Here is a 12539-nt window from a genome sequence, read left to right as displayed (position 1 = left end):
TTCACCACCTGACAAAGTTGAACCTGGCCAGAATATTGCTGCTGACATACTATTCTGAATTACACAGAGGATTTCCCTCTGAGCACAGCACCATTTCACCATCACTCATCACTCCATGTGTGGGTGAGTCCCACTAGGAATTTAATTTGTTTCCTGCAAATAGGTTACAATTCATAGGTGTGTTAGAGGATGTCTGCTTGAGTTATTGCACTGTTTCAAATGCCTGAAGCCATTAGACTTTTCATGAACTTGCACCAGCCCGCTGTGCTATTAGGACGGTGTAAATTTAGCACCTTAGTGCAGAAAAGATCTGTAAAGAGAGGAACATCTTCTGTTTTACAGTGTGCATTTGAGAGATGGTAATGAGTTTTCCTTTATTAACATTTCAGATTTTCATTAGCCGAGCGTAATAAATATCGAGCCTTTCATAACCCACCGGTCTTCTAAAGCTTTTTTGGCCGTTACTAGTCACTCCGAGTGTTTTGAGAATGAAACATTACAGCTAATTTTTCAAGTTGGCAAACAGCCAGTAGAGGAAAAGTTTAATTTTTCAACTGCATGCTCAAGGTCTTTCAAAGACCTTTAATAATAGTCAGCAAATTACTTAGTCCACCAATTAATTAGGAGATAGACAAAAAATGAAAATGAATTGGTTTTGATGTTGTTAAATAATACATTTATTCTTAATACCTTCTTTATGTTAGTATGGCAATGAAATTGTGTGCCTGTGTCTCTATGAGGAAGGAGAACACCTTGAGAAATAGATGATTATGAAAAAACCCACAATGTAAATAGACAAGTTTAAAAATAAGATGTTTGTCTGTTGTCTGTGCACAGTAGGACTCTTTTAAAAAGTAAACATTTTAAGGGCACAAATTTTCACAATGCTTCTGAGAGAATTCACGCTGCTTTGTAGCTGCACAGAAGAGACTGCTCATATTGTAGTTTTGCCATCTTAGTCATAGCATTAATTAACCTTTAACAACCTCATCATTTATACATTGCCCAGTTAGACTAAATCCTGCAATAGGTCCCAAATGAAAGCAAAAAGCAAAATATTTTGAAATATTAATGCCTTTATGACAAAATAGAGCACATTGTACAACATTAGTGATCATTGTAAAAGACACCATTTCTCCAAAGAAACGATATGCTCCTCTATAAGGTATTAGATTAAGATATAAATATACACATATTCCCAAATTTGACAGCAACCATAACATGCAACTCAGTCATGAAAACACTCAAATATTAAATCACGGACACATGCTCGCATGGTCCTTCTTTATAACAGCTCAACATCAACATTACAAAAAAACAAAACAAAACATTTACATCTGTGAACTGATAATTTTCCCATCACTCGACATACACACACTGTATATACATATAAAAGTATTCATACAGGCTAGTTTATGTGCTTAAATTCATTATAGTTCAGTTTTTCCACTTTTCAGTTCATCTTGACTTGCTGTGAAGTCATCCTTAAGCCATTTGTTGAAGACAGCAATGGGGTCAATGTTCCAGTGTTTATGAAAAGAGATGGGCACCTGGTGAGCTAGGAAGTCTCTGGCATAGTCCTCTGGGCGTGCCTGAAAGGTAAGATTAAGCATGGTAATTTATATTTGGAAGCTGTCTCAGGAGACGTAGGAGAAAAGGTATGAAAGCACGAGTTTCTGTTCAGATGCCTCCTGAAAATAGAGAAAGTAACACTTACGATGTCTAATTATAGGTCATGCATGCTTGTGGTGTAGCGACTCATTTGACATTTAACTTTTTCACGATTGTGAGAAATGACTTAAAGCCATTTTGGAATATCAGAGCAGCAAATGCACAGGTTTAAATGCACTTTTGGATGTGAAACAATCACCTCCCACCTGGAATCAGCAGGCCCTTTTGTTTTATGTCAGACTGCACAGCCTTTTGTCCCCTTCTCCCATGTACTAGAGCAATACATGTGATTTTGATTGGCTCTAGTAACACTGGAATCTCACAAGAAATGTGTGACCTACAAAGAAATGTGCTTATCTATGAATGCATGACATGCCACTCTATAGGCATATTTTATGCCCACTGTCTGTGGTGCCCTGTTGGCACCCTACCTGTATATAGGTATATATATGCCTGCTATACTCCCTCACATGGTGAATAAAAAAAAAAGACAGACTTAAGACTGGAAAGAAGAAAACTGCATGTAAAGACGAAACATGAGTTATTTATAGATTATGAAATGTACATGACGAGATTTTATAAGTATATGTTTATACTCCTGGGGATCTGAGCAGAAGAATACTTCACATCGGGCCTATACATAAGCTTTTGGCAGATTATATAAATATCATCTGTCAATGTACACACGATGTACACGTTGAAGTGAAGAAGCAGTAGGAAATTAAGTGGTCTAAAAACCGATTTAACACAGTTACATAATCACACATGGTATTAGCAACATTTTAGAGCTTCTTCTTCTCAACCATAGCTATGTTTGGATAACATCAGGCAAACAGCAATGTCATGGAAATGAGATGATATGAAAATGATTTTGCAAGGATGAACGATTTCGCTTTCTTCCTTTTTTTGACTGTTTGACCTAAACACACGCATCTGTAATGATGCCCGACCGCAGAAGCACCAGTGCAATTGTACTCTGCCTTGTTTCTGAAGGTGTCACTAAAACATAACAGGAAGACAGCAAGTCAAAGGAAAAAAATCTCCTGTTATTCTTTTTGGAAAAAGGCTATCTAGCTGTTTTGGAGACTGCTATAAGTCTTCCAATTTTTTTCTGTCTTGCCACTTTCAGCAAAGCATTGCTGGATAAAAAAGATCAATATCCTGTGAAGTGTAAATATGTTTTTATCACTGAGAAGGGTGGACATACCCTAGAAATCCCACAGGACTGCTTCTACCCACAGTAAGTCCTATTCACATGTTAAGCGCTCTGCTTGTCACCCGTAGCTTTGTAGCTCACTACTGGTTGCTGGTGGACATTCCAGTCTTATGTATTTGACATGCCATGACATATCAGTCAACAGTATCCTCAACCTCAGCTATTCTCTTCCTGTGTTTATGCCCCCATGCTGTCACCCAACCTGTCTGCGTAGCACCCCCTTCATTCAGGCGTATTGATGAGCATTGCACGTTTATATTAGTGATGCTGTAATTACCGGTTTCTGATTTGTAAGTACAGTCCACATCAACGCACCCATAATTACAACTAGGAATTTTCTAAGAGCTCAGCTTACCTAAATGAACCAGGAGAAAAGGATGGTAAATATGAGGTTCAGACTGCATCACACTTTCAGAAGTACAAACTCTAATGTGGATGGTTTCACCATTCACTAGCTTGAAATTACAGAACCTGTGATAGAAAATTACTTTAGCATATGCAGTGCCTAATCAACCAGAAAAACAAAAAAAAAAAAATCCTGCGTAGGTGTACAGGGCTTTTGAAAATCAGACATCAGCCAGTTCTCAGTCTGCCTGCAGATGATGAGGCTGAAACACCTAAAAAGAAATGTGGCTTCCTTTGCACGGTCTGTTCCTTAAAAGTCATCACATATCTCATTGTAAAATCTCCTTTATCGTTATACCTGAAGAGATTTTTCATTAAAGAAAAAAAGATTATTGACATAAAAAAAAATCCTTATATTCTTCACACAAAAAAGAATGTATTGTGAGAGTATGATTACAACCTGGTGGAAGAGAGGACTATGTGTGACAGGAAGTCCAAGAGCATTGAGGCACATGCCCAGCACCATGTCATCTGGCGCGTCATTGCTGTAGCACTTGCAGCCACTCTTAAGAAGTCGCACCACAGCTTCCCTGCTGAACACCATACTGCAGCAACGCATAAACATACAAAAAGGCATGTAAAAGACACACATAACACACTTATCTGAAGTGTAAATGATCAATTTAGAAGGAATTTTTTTTTGCCAGGAAATTATATATGCATGCCTTTCCACTATCATTTTAAGGTCCATTATGCGTGTTTCATTCAATTGAGGGGGAGGGCAATAGAATAGAGTAAAATTATGAGCTGAGAGCGAGATGGGTTTTTTCATATAAATTGGCTCTGCGTAACAATGATGCGACAATTCAATGAAAAGAGAAACAATTACAGATGACAAAATGAATATTAAGCTGACAGAAAAATCGCTCATTGCCACTCAGAATGGGTCTTTTTTTTTTAGATATTATTCTTCAGAAAACTGGCAGCTATAGTGTTGTGAAGTGTCACAGCAACTGAAGTGTTCCTAAATGGAGTTTCTCACACAGCTCTCTCACAGCTCAAGAGGTATCTAAAGCACAGATTTTGCCAAATAGGTGAGATTTGTGCTGTCGAAATAAAAGTGAACTACCACTTTTGCTTTTTGCCCACTTTATGATCTTACATCTGATGTAAGCAAAATGGCACTAAAATCAGATTTTTAATTAAATTCTGGGTGTTTTTCTTTCACCTGCTTTAACAACTGATGGCCATTTGTGATTCAGTGGGGTTTTATTTCATATTTTTATTGAGTTTATTGAGTTACTGCAATGCAGTCTCCAAACTCATTTCCCTTAGGGGAGCACCACACTTTTAAACTAAATTGAAAGGGTTTATCTGTAAATTACAGATTACGTTTTTTTTATTACACACTTTATAGTTCCTCTGCTGCCCCTGAATCTTCTATCATCATCATTCCCAGAGCATTTGAGCAGTGAAACTAACTCACCCACCACCTCCTGTTATGTAACTGTAGCCACCTTGGCTCAAGCCATAGCCGTATCGCTCCCCCAGACTCACTGGTTCAGAGGAGTCATAACAGCTCAGCAAGACTTGCAGTCTGGGAATGCTGGAGGAAGCACAGTTCAAACTAATCACACACTCATCATAATCATCATACGCACATTCTGGTGCCTACACACCTAAAAAACTATTCATCTAGAGGGAGAATTAACTGCGCTCCCTCAGGCTATTTTAAACACCCAGAGGCTTCCAAATGAAGAGGCAACGTGACAGAAAGTGAAGCCAGCTGGACATGAAGTTGTATGCTGAGCTTTTTAGATGTTTGATAGGATGGTAATATCTCTAGAACTCATTTTTACAAAGTGACTTCATTCCGAGCGTCTCTCTCTTTCAACCTTTTCACAGCTAAGACAGAATCTGGTAGAAATTTTATGAATAAATGTCAGTCAAACAGTCAGAGTTTAGGCCACAAAAATCCCAAACAAACACATTTCCAAATGACAAGAACATACCTGATAAGTGTGTCATCATCCACAATGAGGAGCCACTTTGTGTCCGGCACAGCGCTGCTTAGAAATCTTTGAAGAATTGCAAATGTTTTTCCACAGTGGCCTGCAAATACAGACATGCTATCAACAGAATGGCCAGTATGACTTAATCACATATTGACCATCTGGTTTACAAAGATAAATGACCCTGTTAGGAAGAAAATCACAGTTGGTATAAACAGTTATTTATATGCACAGATGCCTTCATGCACACAAACGCAGGCACAAGGCAGTAGCAACAAAAATTATAGTCATTTATTATTCGGACTGGATTTGAAAGGAGTGAAGCTAACCAATAGTCACAGTTGTTAACTACAGAAAGAGCAATGTTTAACTTAGGAAAGCATACGAGACTTGATTTTCAAGCTACGTTTAGATAAAAAGTAACTAATTAGAGTTTTATTCTCTCGATAGGGGCCTTTTCAGAAGGTAAGAAAAATAAGCACGACCATAGGGCTTTTTATTTGTAGCTTTTGCTTGTAGTTCTGCATTAACTTGACAGCAGTGAGGACTGTTTGGGCAAACAAAGAGCAGCTCTGCATTCTGCTCAAAGACACCTCAAAAGTATGTTTGCTTTTACATATGCATGTCAGCAACTGCACAGGTCAAACAGGTGATCGCACATGTAAAGATCTGTTAAAAAAAATGATTCACCTCTTCAAGGTTTGGATTGCACAGCAATGAATAAAATCCTCTCTGGGCTTTTCAGTGCAAAGATATGTCCTACAAAGCTTTGTAAGCAAAAAAAAAGAAAGAAAAAAAGAAAGCCCTTGTCTACATTCTGACATCTCAAAGAAAAAACAAGGTATGTTTGGAATGATGAGCCCGGAGATCAAACTTTTACTCTGGCAAGTTTGACATGACGGCCAGATGGAACAAAATTTTCTGCCAACTCCTGAAAACAAAAACAGTGATGTGGAAGTAAACAACAAATACAAAGAAACCAAAGAAATATGCCCATCAGAATCCAAATATGTGCACCATCAGGGCTGAGAGCTGAGACATGGAAATCTCTGGTGGCAAGCATCACAAAGAATACTGAGGCCTTACTGTTTTATTTATAAGGCACCCAAGGTGTTTTTGCTGGTATCTGAATATAGAATAAGAAGGGACACCTTGAACTGCTGACAGGAATAAAATCCAAAAACACGCTGATCTCTGGTAATCTTATATCTAGTCGTGGGAGTTTAGTGAAGATCAGGGTCGTGGATAGATAGTAGTTTTCTTCTTCATGTTTAATGCAGTCTTTAGAAGAAAAGAGCAAACAACCACAGCTACATTCATATGAACATAATACTACAGAAAGTTTTGCTTTGGCCCAGCTTTGACATTTTCTTTTTACCCAAGTATTTGTTCATACTCGGCCGTGAATCGTACTCGTACTTGCTTGATAAAGTTCCTATGCCACTTTTCCATTTCAAGGTCTTGCATCATTCTCTGCCTCACTTGCTCAGACTATATACATTTTTAAACTCAGCCTGTTGAGTGTATTTTTCCATTTTCAAAATAAATGTATACTGTAAAGATGTGGGTTTTCCACCAGACTTAATATTTCTTTGTGGTTTCAGACAGATGCATGATGAGCTAGACAGTTCTGAGTTGGGTGGATACTTGTGTTAGATTTGTATTGTTGATTGTCATTTATGCTTAGAAATATCTACTCATATATGCTTAGAGTTGTATAATCAATGTCATGTTGGTAGAGGTTTGATCCTTAGTAGTCTGTGGAGACTTTGTGTGCATTCCAAAGTGTTCTGGCATTCACACCCACACCCTGGGAGCATGGGAGAGGTCGTACCTTCTCTTATTGTTTTGTGGTAGGATAAACGTATCTATGTCTGTTTTAGGCTAAGTGCCTTTTGTTTAGAGGAACTGCTGGACTTCCAGACCAGCAGGTTTAGGGAAGTCTTTATGGGGTCACACTCTGACCCCACACACACACACACACACACACACACACGGTACTCTTTGTTTGTATGTAGGCATCATATGTTAATGAACCTATGTATATTCATGTGACCTCAATAAAAGAGCAGTGTTACGGGGGAGCGGGCGAGAGCAACTGGGGTCAAGCGAAGGGACGGCGTTTGTCCAGTTCTCTCCCGTGCACGAGAAACATAAAGAACTTTGCTTTTGCTGTGTAATTAAATTGTCTTCAACGTTCCAGCGAATTGGTTTAAGCTACAAACCTATCAACTTGTTTTTCAGGACAATGCGAATGAATTAATTTTATGTCAGATCTGTTTTTACATTGGACTCTTGACAATAATTCTGTCTGCCAGTCTGTGCCTCTTTCCTTGATAAATGTGACGGCTTATGCTGCATTTCATTTTCTTTGTGCACATGTAAATGCACGATATGGCTTTAAGATTTGCTCCGAGGGCACAGGCAACAATGTTAGTGATGAACAGACTCTTGACATATCGATGCCTGACGATGATGAACTTCAAGGATGCTCTCAGCAATCATTAGCATAAAGTTTGAGGCCTTGGGAAAGAAGCAGAAAGAAATGAGCAAAAGAAATGGAAATTCATTTTTTATGTACCGATCATCTCCTCCTTTCCTTAAGACAGATATATTCCTTTTATGTCTCATTTCACTGCATTCTTATCTAATAACGTAATGGCCACTGTCCTCATGTTGATAAGTACCCGACACTGTTGCATATTTCTAAATATAGATACTGTAAATCAGTGAGGGTTTTTTCTGTTGTCATGGTTTGTGGCTGGGGCAATCTCATTTAAAGTCTTTTACTAGATCTTTTACATCACACTGCAGAAATCCAATCTATCGTACATCCTCCAGGATGTAAATCCTATTATTAGTTCTGTTTGACTGACATTATGCACTGACAGTAGCTTACGTACCTGGCTATTTACCAGAATCACTGAAGATGCCCCTGCCTTGATGATGGACCGTGGACTGCTGCCATCACAGAAGGCAAAATTGGAAGGGAAGGAGGCACTTTCTTTTAGATTACCTGGGAGAAAGACTTGGCCAACACTGCCCTTTTGTGGAACAAGGTGTAAAACTCAGGGGCAAGTCATACCAACTCTTAGGTAATAAAGGTAATGTGTTGACTTATGCAAAAGAATAAACTCCATGAGAATCCTGACAGCTTCAATTTCAGTTTTTTGTCAGAGCACAACCAGCTGCAGGCCTGTCTGGTTGGCTGTCTGCAGACTGTGAATGGCGTCTTACCCTTACCCAATGTTCTATTGTCTAGAGAGAAATGATCATGAAATATCAGTTCTGCTTTGGGCAATAATTAAACAAATGTTCTTTAACATAAATGATCTAAATCTTTAGGTAAGATCAGATCCACTAGACTAAGGAACACTTCCACACTCTGCAATTAATTATCCATTTTTATTTATTCTTGCTTGCCCACTAAAACTAAGACAAACTGTAGCTTTAGACAACCATTTACGTGTTTGATTGGAAGCAGATGATACAAATCTGTTATAGCGGCCTTACAATTTAATGACAACTTTTCATGACCTTTTCTAGGCTAGTGTAGATGAAGTCTACGTGTATACTACAGTAGGCAGCACCTTAGTTTTTACCCCTCAACTGTAAATGGCTGATGGTGTATTTTATATCTTGATAACGTGATAATGAGGTGATGGAAGACTTTCAAATTCATCCAACAGAAGCAGCTACTAAAATCTTGGATGGGTTTTAATCTCAGTGGCCTTGATCAGAGGTCAGCTCGAGTTCAGACGTCAGCTTTACTGAAAAACACCTAGTATTTGTTCACATGTATACCATCAGTACATCTACTAGGAGGCTGTTGGGTAGCACTGGGCAGTATCTTTTTAACACTATCAACAGTGTATTTAGCCATATTTATATTTTAGACTTTATATAGTGATCATGTTCCCTTGGTCTGAATGAATTTAGATGTTGTTCTGACTGGACAACCAAAAAAACATTTCAGTCAATACAACATTAATAATACATGATATGCTACAGTGTCTATGGTAAGAAACCTCCTCATTGTGGATAGTGACAAGCAGCAAAAGAACAAGTAAACAAAAAAGTCAGTTTCCAGATTTAAATCACATCTCCATCAATGAATTCAACATGACTGAGTAATGTATGAGCATTTTTACACTTTCAATTACCCCTAAGCAAAGCAATCACTCTCCATATACATCAGGTAGTGGCATGTTTAACGATTTCTCTTGGATTTTACTGGTTCTAAATCGATGTGGTTTTACTGTTTCAAGGGAACTGAAAGAGGATTACTTTCACTATAGCGTGGCCCTACTCCAAACAGATGTGCATTAGCAATGCATAATAAGTTGCTGAGTGCACTGAGGGGGCCCATGGGACTCCACTGTCACCTTGTTTTACTCTTCACACATACAACCTCCAACTGTACACCAGTTATGTCACCTTAAGAACTTGTGCATTTAAGACTTTACTACTATGAGATGTATACTTCTGCACTTTCCCCATCCGCATTAGTAAATTTAACAAGATGCAGGTTTGTTTAGGTAAGAATTACATATTCTTCTTGCGGAGTTATTTTAAACCCCAATGCAAGTCACAGAACCAACAGAGGCGTCAGCATGATAGAAATCCAGAAATCCTTTAATCTGATTTGCATATACCGTTTTTTTTCTTCTGTTGAAGTTTGACTTTAAAAAAATCAAAATTATTTCGGTCTGAAGTCTGAGAGCATTGACAGTGCAGAAGAACTATTTGTTTAGTGTTTGAAAAGCAAAGGCTCTCATTTTGGATTTGTTTAAGAGCAAGAAGTGCGTGAGACCTGCCACTATCTACAACGAGGAGGTGGAGATGAGGCGGCTCTCAAGTATGGGGGTTGCATATCAACACCAAACTGCACTGATAAGAGAGTAACTTTGCTAGAGAAGGTTGGCTTTTATTCTTTGGAAGGCTCAGATCTGCATCATACTAGTACAAATTTACTAGCAAGTACCCAGTGGCAGTTTACATCTATACAGCGAGAGGTTGCAAGAGACATCCTTGTTAAAAGTGCTAAGCTGCCTGGAGACAGTGACTGAAGGGAGGCACGGGTCTACACCAGAGCTCTGAACAACAAGTTTTACCTACAATGGAGTTAAACTGGCAACAGCCGATGCAGCATCTTTTTAAGGTACAGAACGCGGAGTCTTTCGTGTCACTGTGTGCCGATGGCTATGAGGTAGAATAATTTTTTGCCCAAAGCAGAGAGTTTGTACCGTTCTTGTAAACTATCCTGGATTGCTTGGTGCATTCTTCAGGTCTATGTACTGTATATTTGTGCACGTTTCCCATTACCACACCCAGTGTGATGCATTCCATAATTCTATAACATTACTATGATTACGTTACATCTGGACAGGTTCTGTCATTGCAGATGCAATGATGAATTAAATACAAATAAGTAAGTTTTTGTGCATGTATCTCTAAAAGTTACAAATAAATAAATCCTTGATATAAAAATGAAGGACCATAAATAAATTAGCTGAGATATCTTATTTTGCAAAAAAAAACAAAAACAAAACAGACCTTATTGCTCACACAGAAATGAAGGACGCTTAAGGATGAAGGTAGATGCAAAGAGTATCAGACTAAGCCATATTGAAAATACTTATCATTTCAGTGCACACTACATTGCATTTCATTTATTTATTGTTCTCGGTAGAACAACAATAAATATATCCATCCATCCATGTGTAGACCAGCTCTGCATCATTTAGCTCAACAACATCCCCCAGTTCCTCCCTTAGTTGATCAGCTTGGTACGTTGTTGGATTAAAGACCCTCCAGGGTGATTGCAAGGTTTTCAGTCCACCTGAGGATGTATTTTTCTAGCAGAGAAACCAGGTCTGCCCCAGAGTCTCTTCCCAGTCAATCAAGTCTGGTGCACCCCCTGCGGGAGCCTCCTTTGAGCTTTGTTACTAAGTGTAGCCAGTTGTTGTTAACCGCTGAACATCATCTATGCTACTTATCCTATCCAAGCTCTAAATGTAGATGCAATTGAAACACGTAAACAGGAATTTGAAACAGCTGATGTTTCTCAGAAATGAAAAATTATGCTCAAAAACTGTATTCTTTTCATTTGTATGAAACTTATCAAAACTGGTGTTACAAGGTGCTTCCCAGAAACATAGAATAAACAAACAAACTAAATGATAAAGCATTTTACATATCAGTCGAAATAGGCCACACTCGAGTATAACATCAAAATAAGAATGAGAATGAAGTGGTTCCATTGTAAAGAACAAATTAAAATTAACACACATAACCTAAAGGTTAAAAGAATAAGATGCAAGTAGGATATAAAATTTATGTTAAAATGTATATAAAAAGCCTAATGATACAAATGAGACTAGCAGTGGTTTAACAGACAAGGCCAGCTAGAGATCTTCAGGCAGATCATTTTACAACTGAGGAGCCCTAGCAGCAAATGCTCAATCACCTTTTGCCTTGAAGCAGTTGGTGGGAATAGTTAATCGTGTCTGAGGATCTGCACCTGAACTAGTTAAGATGGGAACATCACTTTGAGTGTATATTCTGGGGCCAGGTGGTGAAGGACTTTAAAAGTAAAGTCCTTCACCAAAAGTAAAAAAAAGTAAAATCTTAAAATCAGTTCTAAAAGTAATGTCAGAAAGCTGCTGCAATCTGAAGTCTAATCTAACCAAGAGAAAATAAAGGCATGGATGACAATCGATGAGTTTCACTAAAATGCAGAAGTGATCATATTTCTTAGATGGCAGTAGCAGGACTGGATGATCTTGCTTATACATGTTTCTTGAGGGTGAGACTAGAATTAAAAAGCACAACCAGGTTTTTGACTGCTGGTTTTACATAAACTCGTAAAGGAAAAGGGGGGATTCATACTGGGATGAAGCTTGTGTGACACAACAATAAGAATGTGTTTAATTTTAGAAAATTTGGAAAATATTTCTTAATATCAGTTAATTTGTAAGACTGGACTGGGTTTTGATTTTATTAGAGTGATAGAACAATGTGTCACTGGCATAGCACTGGAAAAAAAACCAAATGGGCAGGTCCCAGTACAGACCCCTGAGGGTCTCCACAGTACAGAGTAAGCAGCAATGTGGTCACCGTAGAAAAATTCTGTCTGGTCATCGAAAAGTTTTCATTCCAGATACACCTGCTCAGTGCTTTGTCCCCTTGATCAAACTTTTATGGTTTACTGTGTCAAAATATTGCAGTTACGTCAAGTAACATCAGAGAAGAACAGTGACTGGTATCAGCAGTTCATCTGTTACCTTCCTAAG

General features: G+C 38.3%; 1 protein-coding gene across 1 annotated transcript in view; it reads right to left on the bottom strand.

Annotated features, from left to right (window-relative positions):
• Window positions 1–691: 691 nt before the first annotated feature.
• The window catches only part of b3glcta (beta 3-glucosyltransferase a), a 90218-nt gene continuing 78370 nt past the window's right edge, over window positions 692–12539 (bottom strand). The window contains exons 12-15 of the mRNA XM_085379324.1: window positions 5245–5344; window positions 4719–4838; window positions 3693–3837; window positions 692–1592 (exon numbers count right to left, since the gene is read on the bottom strand). Of these exons, the coding sequence (XP_085235450.1) occupies window positions 1431–1592; window positions 3693–3837; window positions 4719–4838; window positions 5245–5344 (527 nt within the window). The 3' untranslated portion in view covers window positions 692–1430. The remainder of the gene's footprint in view (window positions 1593–3692; window positions 3838–4718; window positions 4839–5244; window positions 5345–12539) is intronic.

This window comes from Rhamphochromis longiceps, linkage group LG14, assembly GCF_057381845.1.
Source record: "Rhamphochromis longiceps isolate RC_006_pf linkage group LG14, R_longiceps_female_GT1.1, whole genome shotgun sequence".
Lineage (NCBI taxonomy): Eukaryota > Metazoa > Chordata > Actinopteri > Cichliformes > Cichlidae > Rhamphochromis > Rhamphochromis longiceps.
This window is presented reverse-complemented; position numbering and strand designations above follow the sequence as displayed.